This window comes from Aotus nancymaae, unplaced genomic scaffold (genome assembly GCF_030222135.1).
Source record: "Aotus nancymaae isolate 86718 unplaced genomic scaffold, 86718_ANA_hifiasm-v0.15.2.pri h1tg000022l_1, whole genome shotgun sequence".
Classification (NCBI taxonomy): Eukaryota; Metazoa; Chordata; class Mammalia; order Primates; family Aotidae; genus Aotus; species Aotus nancymaae.
In genome coordinates this window covers 42,317,735-42,334,098 of record NW_026988435.1, presented here as the reverse complement: position 1 = coordinate 42,334,098, position 16,364 = coordinate 42,317,735, and the positions used below count along the sequence as shown (strand labels likewise).

At 40.4% G+C, this 16,364-nt stretch overlaps 1 protein-coding gene across 16 annotated transcripts in view; it reads left to right on the top strand.

The window, feature by feature from the left end:
- Nucleotides 1-16,364, top strand: part of LCA5L (lebercilin LCA5 like) — a 47,367-nt gene that overhangs the window by 20,197 nt on the left and 10,806 nt on the right. For all 16 annotated transcript variants that reach the window (XR_010343941.1, XM_064380156.1, XM_012445257.3 and 13 more), the window contains 2 exons: nt 5,997-6,508; nt 8,620-8,757. Coding sequence is in view for 15 of the 16 variants with exons in the window: in XM_012445282.2 (XP_012300705.1) it covers nt 5,997-6,508; nt 8,620-8,757 (650 nt within the window). In the remaining variant the exon portion in view is untranslated. The remainder of the gene's footprint in view (nt 1-5,996; nt 6,509-8,619; nt 8,758-16,364) is intronic.

Below are 16,364 nucleotides of genomic sequence, written 5' to 3'. Positions count from 1 at the left end.
CTGAAGAACCAATCTTGGAATCACCAGTGAAATGTAAATACCTGTCTCCACCCCAAGGGGATGGTCTCCAAGTCCAGTGAGGCATATTGGCAAAGACAGTCTTTTGAAACAGAGATGATTCAAAAGGCTGTTAATAATGTCATTTCTTCGTAGATTTTTAAAGTACCAACTCTGTCAACTCCCAGCTGACCCAATTGGAATTAGCTTGTGTTATCTTTGATCTCCTTTCTTATTCCTTTCTCCCATTTTAGGCAATCTTGAGCCCATAAGTATTCCTTATATAGAAATAGCTGGAGCTCCTGCCCACACTGAGCATCAGAGCACCTCAGTCAACAGGCACACAGTAATTAAGAGCTTGCTGTTTGCGGGGCACATCTACCACTGTTATGTCTACCCTGCCTCTTGCATCCCAGCCTGCGGTTACCAGCTGTGCCCAGGACCCTCTGTGCCACTTCTGGAACACTTATAATCTTCAGTTCCCCTGCTATAGCCCAGGGGTTCTTATCTAAGACACATGTCTGTGAAACCCATGAAATTCTATGCATTTTTTGTGTCTCTGTGTGTTGGTAAACTTTTCTAGAAGGACGTGTAGCTTTCACCAGATTCTCAAAAGGTTAAATGTCACTTTTCTAGAGAGATGGGAGCCCTACATCCACTGGCAAGGCCCAGGGTAGGAGATGAAAAGTCCACTCTTTCTCTCATGGCTGGATTCATCAAAAGTAAACATCATGGTTAGATCCTACAAATACACAATTCCTTATCCACATTTGAAATTTACAGATCTCCAAAAATCCAACATCTTTCATATCCTTTGCATCAAAATTGATTTGGCAATAAAAACCTTATTTGAACTAATATGAAATGGATCTTTACTTATTTCACTTAGTTTGAATAGGCATTATATTTCACTATAAAAATATAGTTTCATTCGGCCAGGCATGGTGGCTCACACCTGTAATCCAAGCACTTTGGAGGCCAAGGCGGGTGGATCACCTGAGGTCGGGAGTTCAAGACCAGCCTGACCAACATGGGGAAACCCCGTCCTTAAAAAAAATAAAAATAATTAAATAAATAATGTATAGTTTTATTAAAGGGTGTTGTTCCAGACCCCACTGGGAGAACTATGGAAAATACTGTATATGTACTTTCCATTAAAAACCCTCAAATTTTGAAACAGTCCAGTTCCAGGGGTTTACAATAAGAGATCTTGAATCTATATACTACATATTATATTGATCCTAAGCTTATATGGGATCATGCAAGCAGGCAATTTGTATTTATAAAACTTTCTACGAGAGAGAAATGCATTTTAAGTTCTAAGTACCTTATAATTTAGCTTTTCAAAGCTGATTCCTCATTTATTTATTCAACAAATGCTTATTGAGTTCTTTATGCAAGACGCCTGTTTATAACTTGAGAGCAACTTAAATTAATTCAGTTACTTCACAGGAGACCAGAATCCTAAATTCCATTATCCAGAAGAGTAAAAGGTTTGCTCTTACTTGGGTGTCCTTTTGTATATTAATATTCTGAAATTATTTTGAATAAATCTTGCATGTATCTTTAACTCAGATTTTTATGTCCCAGGAAACCCTTGCCCAGCATGTGATAAATGTAAAATACTAATTGCAACTTCAAGCTTTGTCACAGAACAGTAAAATATTTCCTTGTCTTTTTCTTTTATTCTTTTGTTCCCAGTTCATGTTTTGCCAGTGTTTGCCAAAGTAATTTAAGCAGCAAGTAATTTCTTGCACCCTGGGGAAATATAATTCTAACCCAAAGCAAGGAGGCTTCATGTTTTAGCCGGTCCAGCCCCTTCTCAAGCAAATGTTCAATGAAAAGTAGCTCTCTTACCCTATGCGGGTAACGCTGGATGCGGAACCACCAATAGAGATTCAGAATTCACCAAAGAACAGTAACATCAGAGATTATTTTCAATTCTCATCTTAGAAAATTGATGAAAGCAAATTTTATGGCAGAAAGATATTTCATAGAGAAAATTAGTAATGTGAAATGAGGACTTCAATTTAATAAAATTTTTGCTTTGGTCAAACACTGGAGTTTTACTTAAATCATTGTAAATAGCAAGCAATATAGTTCTACAATTTGCTTTTCAAAAATTATCTTTCTTTTGTAGAAAATGTCCTTTCAGAATTCTTTCAATTAAGTATCCTGTTAGGAAATTGCTTCCTTTATGTATTTTCTTTGTCAATACAATGCCAAAAATGTGTCATGGTCATTCAAGACATTAGTATTCAAAAAAAAAAAAAAGTTAATTTACCATATTCAAATGCTTGGAACACCTTGTCTTGTTGTCCTTGGTCCAGCTATAGGTGGACAACCTAAGGTGGTATTGAAGAGACACCTTCTCTAGCAGGCTAACAATGGAAACTACCGAGAACAGGAAAAGGAAAGGCTCCTCCTTTGAACCTCTTATTCACCCTGGTTCTTGGAGAAAATGGTTTCATCTCTTTTAGGGTAAAATATAGTATAGACCCCTCACCCCGTATGTCAGAAGCAGAGCTGGAGTGAAGGTGTGGAGGAGCACGGGGATAGAATGGAACGATGAGACCAAAGGGGACAGTGACAGGAGAGGGAACTAGGATGAGGCCAGGAGGGAGAGGAAGAGGAAACAGCATGGACAGAGGAGAACAAGAGCTAAAGTAAGGCTTTGAAGGGGAGGTGGGCCTGGGGATACGGGCTAGGAAGGAAGACAGGTCTGTTTGTGGGTGAAGTGAGCGTGGGGGCATTCTTAGAACCGTTCAGAAGAACATACGTCATTATACGTAATGTGCAGATGCTGTTTTGGCAACTATGGACTTAAATTTATCTTTGTGGTGAATTAAGTGAATGTTTTAATTCAGCAGTTTAAAACTTAGTTATCTTAAGAATAGTCATTCAGCTAAATCTGCCCCTATTATTTGTGAAATGGGATTGAAATTATAAATTATACAATTCTTATTATGTGTGGGTTAGGATAATGAGATATAAAATCATTAAGGATTACACCCTCTTCCAGTTTTCCATAGCCTTTATAGTTATACAAGTATGCATGATGGATATAGTATGAATCTGCTACCTCTCAAATGCAAGTGAGGGGTATGTAAACCGGCTCATCCTCCCTACCCACTCACTAGGGTAGACAGGAAGTTCAATCTCAGATGCATTTGGGGAATGGAGGGAATATGAGGGGGCAGGGATGTGGAAATGGCCTTACACAAAGAACAATATTGGGGAGGAGCCTCTGTCCATCATTTTTACCATTTACATGCTCCTTGTCTAAGCCCATGTGATCTTTAAAAGGCCAACCCCTCCCCTTTTCAAAGCATCATGCCCTCTGTGCACTTCTTGACTCCCAGAGCCTTGGCCAGAGCTCCTGTGGCCATGGGGCTTAGTCCCTCAGCACCCTCTCATGCCTCTGCCTTCCCATCACTTGAGCATGGCATGAGAGGGGCATATAAGTCTCCAGTGCCCATGGAACCCATCACCAGTCCTTCTTGTCTCAGTGAAAGCCCTCTCTCCTACAGGGTCAGAGCACCTAAGAGCTGGAAGACATTACAAGTTGGGGGTCAGGTTCAGTCATGCTGTCCATGGTGTAGAACATGTCAATCCTCGCCCACCCCCGTTTTAAACCAGCCTGATCCATATTACCTGGGCTTCAAGTTTCCCTAGCCAGTGCCCAGAGTATTCAAGTGTACAGCCTCAACAAAACCACAGACACATCTTTGCAGGCCTTCTAGAAGGTGTCCTAGAGGCTGGCCTGCTCCGCTTCCCACTTCTTAGTGTGCTCGGAAGCCTATTCTAAAATACTCAATATTCAACCATAGCCCCAACTAAACTGTGGGAAAAAACGTACACTTGAAGACGTAATTGGAAAGACAGGCCATCAGTTACTGATGTGATACTGATACTGTGTTGTATAATCTATGTATTCTTTCACAGTTGTGATTCAAATCCTTCATCTCCAGAAGGCACACTTTGGCTCTCTTGGTTCATTGTTTCTATCACAGGTAGAATTGCCTTTTTCATCACCTGGAGCAAACATATTAAGCCACATCTCAGATGTGTCCACACTTGGACCAGTATTTTAAGGTTAGGACTCTGGTGACATTGGCCACTAAATGTCCTTCTCCCTCCAGAATGAGGATCAGACATTTTTAGAGTTTAGAATCCAGTTTCGATTTCTCCTTCTCAGAATCTAGATATAAGAATATGTATGCTTGCACACCACATATATGTTTACATACACAGGTGCACACATACATATACCCCTATATCGTACAGATGCACACACCTGCGGGGCACTAGCATAGGCACACAGACAGTGGGCTCTGTCTCTTCACTTCCCAGCTGCGTGCCCACTGACAAGGGACATCCCCAAGCTTCAGTGGGTTTATCTTTAAATTGGGATAATAGGCCAGACACAGTGGCTCACGCCTGTAATCCCAGCACTTTGGGAGGCCGAGGTGGGTGGATCTCCTGAAGTCAGGAGTTCAAGACCAGCCTGGCCGACATGGTGAAACCCCGTCTCTAAAAAAAAAAAAAAAAAAATTAAAATGGGATAATAGTACAGTCATTTACACATATATTTAACATACTCAAATTCACTTATGTAAGGTTGGTGCTAAATGTGATGCTTTTAAAGACTTTGTTTAAAATAGACCCCTGAACACATGCCAGTTACTTCATTTGGTGCCCAGCCAAAGTAACAGGAAAAACTATGTTGGATTTATTGAGACATGGAAAATCAGTATCTGTAGATAAATAGACTATACAATTTGATGACTTTTTGAAGATCATTTTGAGTATATGAGATCTTTACATTGGGCTCTCATGTTACACTGTAATTACCCATACCATATTGTTGAAGGGATTATATCAGATAATATACAGAAAGCATTTAGTTCAATGCCTGACACAGGATAAGCACTTAGTAAATTTCAGCTATTATCATGGGGATTGTCTGTCTTTGAGACAGGGTCTCACTTTGTCACCCAGGCTGGATTGTACCAGCTCACTGCAGCCTCAAACTCCTGGGCTCAAGTGATCCTCCCACCAAGCTTCCTGAGGAGCTAGAGCTATAGGCATGTGCCACCACGCTAGGCTACTTCTTAAATTTTTTTTAGAGGCCAGGCGCGGTGGCTCATGCCTGTAATCCCAGCACTTTGGGAGTCCGAGGAGGATGAATCATTTGAGGTCAGGAGTTGGAGACCAGCCTGGCCAACATGGTGAAACTTCGTCTCTACTAAAAATACAAAAATTAACTGGTTGTGGTGTCAGGCGCCTGTAATCCCAGCTACTTGGGAGGCTGAGGCAAGAGAATCACTTGAACCTGGGAGGCAGAGGTTACAGTGAGCTGAGATTGCAAAATTACACTCCTTCCTGGGCGACAGAGCAAAACTCCATCTCAAAAAAATAAATAAATTAAAATTAAAATTAAACAATAATTTTTTTTTTTTAGAGACAAGATCTTACTCTGTTGATCACGCTGTTCTCAAACTCCTGGCCTCAAGCAGTCCTCCCACCACAGCTTCCCAAAGTGCAGAGATTATAGACATGAGCCACTGCACCTGGCCTATTATCACAGTTTTTAGTCTAGCTGTTATAATAGAAATCTAAGTACAGATTTTAGAGTCAAAGAAGACCTGGTTTTCAATTCATTCTGTCTCACTTTGTGGCTATACAAATGTCTCATTTAATACAATTCTTTAAGGTCAGTTATAATATATTTTATAGCTGAATAAAATCTCCAGCTATAAAATATATTACAACTGACCTTAAAGAATTGTATTAAATGAGTTATTTATATATAAAGTACCTAGCCTAAAGCATGGGCGTTCATTAAATGTTAGTTTTTCTCCCCTTCTGGTTACACTTACGCTTGTTTGTATGTGTGTGGCGTGTGTGCATGGGGGAAGGAGGGAGATTATGCATTTGTGCATATTTGCATATCTGTATATATTACTAGTAGTAAACTGGATTATCTGCTTACACAGGCCAGAAGGAAATATCAGTTGAAAAAAAGCACACCTGGAATGCATCACTTCTTAAATCTCAAATCAGTATGATTGCCCAAAGAGATGCTATGGCTCATCGAATACTCTCAGCAAGGCTTCATAAAATTAAAGGACTAAAAAATGAATTAGCTGATACGAATCATAAATTGGAAGCCATCCTTACAGAAAACCAATTTTTGAAACAACTTCAGCTTAGGCGTTTGAAAGCTATAGGAAAATATGAGAATTCACAAAATAATCTACCGCAAATTATGGCTAAACATCAGAATGAAGTAAAAAAATTAAGGCAACTCCTTAGGAAATCCCAGGAAAAGGAAAGAACCATATCTAGGAAACTTAGAGAAACGGACAGCCAGTTACTGAAGACTAAGGATGCCTTGCAGGCACTGCAGAAACTTTCTGAAGACGAAAACCTTGCAGAAAGGGAAGAACTTACTCAGAAATTATCTATTATTACAACAAAAATGGAGGCAAATGACAAAAAAATACAGGTCTGTATTTCAGGGGCCCAGACATTTAAGATTCCAGAATTTATAGAGAGAGGGTGTGCATTAATCATAGATGTGCCCTCTCTGTAACAAACCATTACTAACTGCTTTGCTTGGCATGCTACACTAAATAATTACATTGTCTAATAGAGGGCAGGTAAAGGGAGTGGTTTGAAGGAAAAACAGAAGCAGCTCAAACTAGAAATGTTCATCCTGTTGTAGTGCACAAGAGTTCATTCTGTGGCTAGGCTAGTTTATCTGGAAATGACCATCTCTAAGACAACACAGCTACACTGTTAAGGGACTTTTTCCTGTGCTGAAAAGATTGCATTGTGTTACGTGAAAACTCTCTTTGAAATCAGCACTTAAACTGTTTATTAAAAGGCTATTTCCCTAAAAAGCTACTCAGTGCATCCGTTCAGTGACTTTTGGATTCTCCCTCACCCGTTTGGCCAGGCATTACCACACAGACATTTATAGTTATTTTTAAAAAAGCAGTTTTTCCCAGATAATGTTCCTGATATTAGGGAAGGGAAAGGAATTAAAATAATTAAAGAGATGACTGGGTGGATTTTCCTCAACAGCACATGGTTGTCAAAATCCTGGGGAATACATTATAAGGGATGACTTGGGGAAGGCATTGATATCATATTAAGAATTCTTCTGCCTGTTAGATAGTTTGAGTCTACAGACATAAACATAAATGGAATTAATTTAGGATTTAAATCTTTAATATTTGATGCTGAAACACTAGTATTTTCTATGATCTTGAAGTAAGTAAATATCAGGTTCATTTCCTCCACATTTTTATCTCAGTTATTTCTTCTGTTGTTAAAATTCTGTATTTTCCAAGAAATTTTTCTCACATGAAATTGATATATGATCTACAGAAAATAATGAGCAACCTCATTTTTCACTCTTGTATACCAAAGTGATATTATTTGACCTTTTAGGTAATACTGTATTTACTTAGCATATGTCTGTCATGTGAAAGGAAATTATTTTTATATATGTATCTAAGTAGTTCATGTTTTCATATCTATACATAAAACCAAAATAAATTACATAACTTTTTTTTAATATATATATAAAAAGCACTTACCAAGTATGAGAAATCTCTGTTTGGTTATAGGCATTTAGTGGAGGAAAACATGTGGACCAAAACATATTGTTTTTTTAACCTTAATGTTTTAGGGAGTAGTATTTTTAGTGATTCTTTCATCCTTTTAGCTTTCCATATCTTTTACCTTTCCTGTTTGGGAAAAGTACTGATGTTATAATGGAGGAGGTCCTACTTTTATGTTAAAACAAAGAAAAACAGTCCTTTTGGTAAGCCATTTGTCAAGTCCAGATCAAACAGTTCTCCAATAAAATAGTCCTCATTCCAGAGAGCAGATGAATATGTGTGTAGTTGATTATTGAGTTAAATCAGTCGTTTCATTGTCTTATAGTCCATCAATATGGATGCATGTGGTGGCTGGAGTCCATATTCAATCTCTGTCATCTGGGAATGACCATTAACAATGTCTACTGATTTTAGGATCTGGTCAAAATCTTTCAATGAAGCCAGGCATAGTGGCTCATGCCTGTAATTCCAGCACTTTGGGAGGCCAAGGCAGGCAGATCACTTGAGGCCAGGAGTTCAAGACCAGCTGACCACCATGGCAAAACCTTGTCTCTACTAAAAATACAAAAATTAGGTGGGCATGGTGGTGTGCACCAGTAATCCCAGCTACTCTGTAGGCCGAGGCAGGAAAATCACCTGAACCCAGAAGGCGGAGGTTGCAGTGAGCCAAGATCGCACCACTACATTCCAGCCTGGGTGACAGAGTGAGACTCTAACTCAAAAACTAAAGACTTTTTAAATCAAATTTTAAAGCATATAAAAAAACAGGCTCAAAACATATGATATTTGTTCTCTAGAGCTGGGATCTGGGATTTGGGGGCTTTCTTTCAGTTATACTTCATTCTAATATATGTTCCCTATATAAGTCTTTCATTAAAATTATATTGAAAATGTGCACTTTTCATAAATGTAGTTAGTTTCATTATAGTTGAAGTTTTTGACAATACTAACTTGGTTGCAGAATAGTTAAAATATATACTGTTTTCAGAGCTTGGAAAAACAACTGAGGTTGAACAGCAGAGCCTTTAGTCGGCAGCTGGCTATTGAGAATCGGAAGACTTTAGCGGCTCAAACAGCTACCGAGACTCTGCAGGTGGAAGTAGAACGCCTTCAACAAAAACTTAAGGTATTTATTTTGAAACAAAATGTAAGAATGAAATTCTCTTTCCTGAAATATATGAGCTATTTATGCCTATTATATCTTTAAATGATTTTTTAAATTTTACATATATATGTAAAAGGCTCCTCTCCCCTTTGCAGGGGGTCTGGGCCCCCATCCACAGCTCTATGTATGTATGTATTTATTTATTTATTTATTGAGACAGAGTCTTTCTCTGTCACCCAGGCTGGAGTGCAGTGGCACAATCTCGGCTCACTGCAACCTCCGCCTCCCAGGTTCAAGTGATTCTCATATCTCAACGTCCTGAGTAGCTGGGACTACAGGCATGCGACACCATGCTCGGCTAATTTTTGTTATTTTTTAGTAGAGACGTGCTTTCACTGTGTTGGCCAGGCTGATCTTGAACTCCTGGGCTCAAGTGATCCACCGCCTTAGCCTCCCAAAGTGCTGGGATTATAGGTGTGAGCTACCACACCCGGCCTAAATTATGTAACTTCGTGAATAGCTTTCTCAGATATTTTTCCTACAATCACGTAAACAGAGGATCTGCAGTTATTAGAATGAATTAACAGCTTGGTGAATGTGCACTGTGATTAGAAAAATATAAATTATATTCATTAACAAGACTTCTTGTTACCATTCTTACTTCATCACGTTAAATAATATTGCATTTGTTAACATTTTAATGTAACTCAAAATTAATGCTTAAAAACTAACTTATCACATAATATTTAAGGTAAATTTTAATGACCCATAAGTTTATCTTAGTTTTACTTGCAAATATGTTTGAAAAACTGTCTTTTAAAAGTACGTATACTGCTTAAAAATAAGAATTTTAAAAATATTTTGTCAGACTCTGCTATCTTTCTGCATTCAAGATTGGTAAAATGTCCCACAATTTAGATTAGATGCTTGAGAAATCCACTGTTTCAAGCTTCAACTAATAAATCTTAAGCTTGATTCTCTAAGACAAGGATCTTTAACTATTTTTATTTTTATTAATTTTTTTTTTGACATGGAATCTCGCTCTGTCACCAGGCTAGAGTGCAGTGACACAATCTCGGTTTACCACAACCTCCACCTCCCAAGTTAAAGCAATTCTTCTACCTCAGCCTCCCAAGTAGCTGGGACTACAGGTGTGCACCACCACGCCCAGCTAATTTTTGTATTTTTAGTAGAGATGGGGTTTCACCATGTTGGCCAGGATGGTCTCTGATCTCTTGACCTCATGATCCTCCCTCCTTGGCCTCCCAAAGTGGTGGGATTACAGACATGAGCCACCACACCCAGCCAACTTTTTTTATTTTTAAGGAAGGCAAAAATGAGCTCCTTTAGGCCTCTTTTATGAGGGCACTAATCCCATTCACAAGGATTCTGCCCTTGTGACCTAATCACCTCCCAAAAGGCCCCACCTTGTAAAAGTATCACTGTAGGGGCTAGGATATTAACATAAGAATTTTAGGGTAATACGAACATTCAGACCGTAGCACCATATCAATAATTTCTTTTGTTTGTTTGTTTGTTTGTTTGTTTTTTGAGACAGGGTCTTACTCTGTTGCCGAGACTAGAATGCAGTGGGACCATCATGGCTCACTGCAGCCTTGAACTCCTGGGCTAAAGCAATCTTCCTACCTCAGCCTCCCAACTAGCTGGGATCCGAGGTACATGCCACCATACCCAGCTAATTTTTAAAATTTTTGTAGAGACAATGTCTTGCTGTGTTGCCCAGGCTGGTCTCAAACTCCTGGGCTCAAGCAGTCCTCCTGCCTTGACCTCCCAAAGTGTTAGGATTATAGGTGTGAGCCACCATATCCAGCCTGATCTTTAACTTTGTTACGACAAGTAGGCAATTTAGATTTCCCAGGAGCCTTGAGGTCACTCAGAGACAGGAGAAGAATACTGGCGGGTAAGGAGTTGGGGCGGAGTTGGATAAGTTGGATAATTCATCTGATGAGGCAGGCAGATCACCTGTTGAGGTCAGGAGTTTGAGACCAGCCTGACCAACATGGTGAAACCCCATCTCTACTAAAAATACAAAAATTAGCTGGGCGTGGTGACTTATGCACATAATCCCATTACTGAGGAGGCTGAGACAGGAGAATCGCTTGAACCTGGGAAGTGGAGGTTGCAGTTAGCTGAGATCAAGCCACTGTACTCCAGCGTGGGTAAGAGTGAGACTCCATCTCAAAAAAATTAAAAAATAAAAATAACCATTTTTAACAGAGAATCCTTAATAACAAAATGCTTAATGAAAAGATACAAAATTCTATATACAATAAGATCCAAATTTATTTATTTATTTATTTATTCATTCATTCATTCATTTATTTATTTATTTTTGAGACGGAGTTTCGCTCTTGTTACCCAGGCTGGAGTGCAATGGCGCGATCTCGGCTCACCGAAACCTCCGCCTCCTGGCTTCAGGCAATTCTCCTGCCTCAGCCACCTGAGTAGGTGGGATTACAGGCACACGCCACCATGCCCAGCTAATTTTTTGTATTTTTAGTAGAGATGAGGTTTCACTATGTTGACCAGGATGGTCTCGATCTCTTGACCTCGTGATCCACCCTCCTCGGCCTCCCAAAGTGCTGGGATTACAGGCGTGAGCAACCGTGCCGGCCCCCAAATTTATTTTTTAAAAAAATTAAATATACCTTCACACAATGGATATCTATGTATCTGTAATCAGGAATGAGGAATCTTCATGTACAACTATGGAGTAGTAAGATACATTGATAAGTGAAGAAAGGAAGGCAGACAAAACCGTGTAATATCCTTGACATGGTTTGGCTGTGTCCCCACTCATATCTCATCTTGAATTGTGGCTCCCACAGTTCCCACATGTCATGGGAGGGACCTGGTGGGAGTTAATTGGATCATAGGGATGGGTCTTTCCCATGCTATTCTCATGATAGTGAATAATCTCATGATCTTGAGATCTTATGGTTTCATGAAGGGCAGTTCCCCTGTACAAGTTCTCTGTTGCCCACTGCCGTGTAAGAAGACCCTTTGCTCCTCCTTTACCTTCTGCCATGATTGTGAGGCCTCCCAGCCATGTGAAACTGTGAGTCCATCAAATCTCTGTCCTTTATAAATTACCCAGTCTCAGTTATGTCTTTATCAGCAGCCTGAAAATGAACTAATACAATCCTATTTAAGATAAAGGAAGCAACAGAAATATACCCACATATTTGCCTACATTTAAAAAAAATACCAGTACTAGGATAACAGCAGAAAAAGAGAGAGAGAATGGGGTGGAAGGGATAGCTCTAGAACCCGGACTTCATGAATGTCTCTTTGGAACCAGGTAAATATTTCTGTAAGTATGAAGCAGAATTAAATTTTTTAAAAAAATTAAAAAGCAGCCAGGCATGGTGGCTCGTGCCTGTAATCCCAGCACTTTAGGAGGTAGATCACCTGAGATCAGGAGTTCAAGACCAGCCTGGCCAACATGGTGAAACCCTATCTCCACAAAAGTTAAAAAATTAGCCAGCCATGATGGCGGGTGCCTGTAATCCCAGCTACTCAGGAGGCTGGGCCAGGAGAATCACTTGAACCCAAGAGGTGGAGGTTGCAGTTAGCCGAGATTGCACCATTGCACTCCAGCCTGGGCAACAGAGCAAGACTCCATCTCAAAAAAAAAAAAAAAAAATTAGAACGCTTACCCTAAATATCCAAAGTAAAATGCAAATGAACCCAAACGTGTATACAGTTAGCTCTTTGTAACCGCAGAATGCAGAACCTGTGGACAGGGAAAGCCAACTGTATCCTATTGGTGGCACAAAGCCACAGAAGGAAGCCGTTCCAAGTGACTTAAAACACATAATGTCATAGCATATGGTTAGAGAGATACACTGTAAGGACACAAATAACTTCACAAAAAATCTTACACTGTTGAATATCGATATTGTTGGTAATGATGTTGATACTGTTATTTTGAGAACACTGTGTATATCTTACGGGATAAAGCTCCTGATTATGGTGGCGTCATTGAGAACTGGGATTTGGGGGATGTACAAAAGAAAATACAGAAGTAAGATAGAGTCAAATAAAAATCCTATAGTCCTGATTTTGATCTGAAGTGAAACTGTGAAATATTCTCAGATTAACCAGTAGCAGTGAATCCCCCCGGCACCTAGATTATGGTCTTTAAGTTCCATATCCCACTAAAACCAACCAAGGCTCCCTAAAAAAAGTCCAGGTCTGGTGCATGGAATATACTAGATGAGTCTGGAATGTACTGTCATACAAAAGCAAGGAAACTACGAAGGACCATTAGGGTAATATCAAAAGGACTCAGGCCCATCTAGAATGGGTTCTTACTGGCCAAAGATGGGGATATTTGAGGATCAATAAAGATAACTGCACAGGTTAAAACTTATCAAATGAATCCAAAGTTCATAATGATACTTAAAAAACAAAACGCCTCAGTGATGAGTCCTTGTGGAGGATACTATGGAACAGCACGCTGGCTTGAAAACTGGCCAATAGAGGACAAGAAGAATCATTTTACCTTTGCTGTATGAACGACTCCTCAGAGTCACCAAATTGTTTGTGAGGGGGTAAGATCCTCCTTATAAAATCATTCCACTCAATAATGAAGAAAGAATGACAGAGTTAGAACTATCACTACTTTGGAAACTCCTAATGGATTAGTGGCTCTAATCAATGATCATCAATGGCTCCTAGAATCACGAAAGAGACACGCGCTTCCTGACAGAGGTATATACCACCATCTACTCATGCCAAAGAACCGAACCTAATCCTAGTTACACACTGGGCTCTCCCTACCAATTGAAAAGTAGAGGGGAGAGGCACATGCTCAGGGTGGATGAGTCAGCAGCGTGAGACTGTGGAAACTGCATTACAGACCCCCAATTGCCACGATTAAGTAGCAAAGCAGAAAAAATAGGCAAGAGTGAGACTCTATAGATCAAAAGACAGTAAGAGATAATATTCATCAGTCACAGTGTTTTCAATCTTGTTTAGATTCTAATTCAAACCTTTTAAAAATTATAGGACAATTGGGAAAATGTTAAACTGGATATTTGATTATGTGAAGGAATTATTATTGATTGGACTGTTATTTTAAAAATACATTTTTCTGGCCAGGTGTGATGGCCGGAATGTGGAATCAAGATACTGCAGTTAGGTTTTAAAAGGGATGCCCTTGTTTGCTATAGATACTAAAAGAAGTTATTAGAGATCTAGATTTGCTTCAGATAAGCCAGGGCTGGGGAATGGGGTCAGAGAGAGAGTGGGAAGCAGGTCATGAGTTGCTCATTAGTGAAGCCGGCTCATGGAGGTTTACTGTACTGTTCTACTTTTATTTTTATATTTTAATTTGTGTAATAAAGTTTCAAAAGGATAAATGTTTTTGAAATTACATATTTTATGCATTTTTAAAATGCAATTTTATGCAATTACATATTTTATGCATTATAAAAGGCTAAATCAAAAAGATGGCCTGAACACATGCTTTTTCTCCCTCCCTGCCAAAGCTCCATGGAAATGACAGAAAATGTTTTTTTTTTTGAGAGAGAGTTTCGCTCTTGTTGCCTAGGCTGGAGTGCAATGTCATGATCTCAGCTCACCGCAACCTCCGCCTCCCAGGTTCAAGTTATTCTCCAGCCTCAGCCTCCCAAGTAGCTAGAATTACAGGCATGTGCCACCATGCCCAGCTAATTTTTTTAATTTTTAGTAGAGATGGGATTTCTCCATCATGGTCAGGCTGGTCTTGAACTCCCAACCTCAGGTGATCCACCCACCTCAGCCTCCCAAAGTGCTGGGATTACAGGCGTAAGCCATCATGCCCGGCTAGAAAAATGTATTTTTAAAATAACCCTCCAAACCAGGCATGGTGGTTTTCACCTGTAATCCCAATTTGTGGGGAAGTTGAGGCAGAAGGACCTTTTGAGCCCAAGAGGTCAAGACCAGCCAAGGCAACAGAACAAAGCCTGTCTCTACAAGAAATTTAAAAATTATCTAGGCATGGTGGCACATGCCTGTAATCCCAGCTACTAAGGAGGCTGAGGCAGGAGAATCTCTTGAGCCCAGGAGTTGGAGTCCTTAGTGAGCTATGACAGTGCCGCTGCACTCCACCCAGGGCAACAGAGTAAGACTCTGTCTCTGAAAATAAATAAAATAATTCATAATCTCAGGATACCAAAACTGTACCAGATCTAACAAAGAATTTCTAGAAGATAAAAAGTGGTTTTTCTTTTTTTTAGATTGCAATCAAACATAGACAATCACAAACTAAAATATCCACAAATAAAATTCTGGAGCGAAACCTAGAATTTTATTTGTGGAGAGAAACCTCAGAATCAACAGAGGTGAACAAAAGGAGGTCAGGTAGAGCAGCTCACGTTTGTAATGCCAGCACTTTGGGAGGCTGAGGCACGAGGATTGCTTGAGCCCAGGAGTTCAAGTTTACAATAAGCAGGATAGAGCCACTGCGGCACTCCACCCTGGGTGACCAGCAAGACCCTGTCTCTTTAAAAAAAAAAAAAAGGAGCCTTGGGTGGGCCTCAAATGTGACAGTACATTAATCACCTGAGGAGGGGGTTTTAAAACTCCATTGCCCAGGCCACACACGTCGTAATGAAATGAGAATTTCTAGCATGGCACTCAAGCATCAGGAGATTTACTGCAGTCACAAAGGTAGGTACCTAAGCCACACTCACAAGCAGGTAAATGGGTTCTGCCAGGCTGAGAAAGACACTGTTCAGTCTGGCCTTCAATTGTTGGTGATTATAGACTGTGTTCAACGTCCTTCCTTCCAAAAACCCTCACGGAAATATCAGTGGAGGACTACAAAAGAAAACAGGCACCCAGTAGCAAAGAAAACTGGTCTTCAGCAAACAGTGGCCATGTGGGTAAATTTACTGACTACAGAAAATGGGTGGAAGCGTTTAAGTGAACGACTTGGAGCCCGAGCCACAGCAGGAGATGCTTGGAGAGGCATTTGTCTGGTCATAGGCAGGCATGGGGGCCAGGAGTGAGAGGACGGATTAACAGCAGTCTCAACTGCCCCCCACCCTCCTCAGCAGCCTGCACAGCATCAGAGAGCCCCAAGTTTGCCACCAGGGGAGAAAGTCTTGTTTCCTCCCCTGGAAAGTGAATATGTTGCTTGAGAAGAAATGGGGCTACTGGGACTGGTATCCCAGGGCAAAATCCTTTAAAGAGTAAATTCTGGAATTTGGGAAGTATTCAATCAAAAGACCACCTCAGAGTGAAGCCTTCCAGTCCGCAAGTGCCACTGACACAGAGCCAGCCTGCCTTCCCATTCAGCAAAGAAACCTACCAAAGACACGCATTTCCACACAAAACGGCAGGCACACGGAACAGCTCCACCAGCTCTTCCTTCCTGCAGAGGCTCAGGCAGCCAGAGCTGTAAAGAAATCAAGCAGCACGAAAGAAAGCAGAAGAGGGGCCACGGACCCTGTAGTTTGGTTTCCTGTAACTCAGTCATTCACCCATGGCCTATCTCCTGTAGTTCCTCCCTGCACTCAGGATACTCTCCCACTGCCACCTCCCACCAGGCCTGTTTCATCTGGAAAAAGGAGGTGGCCCCTTATGCCTCACCTCCAGGGTCGGTCCTGCACTCATCC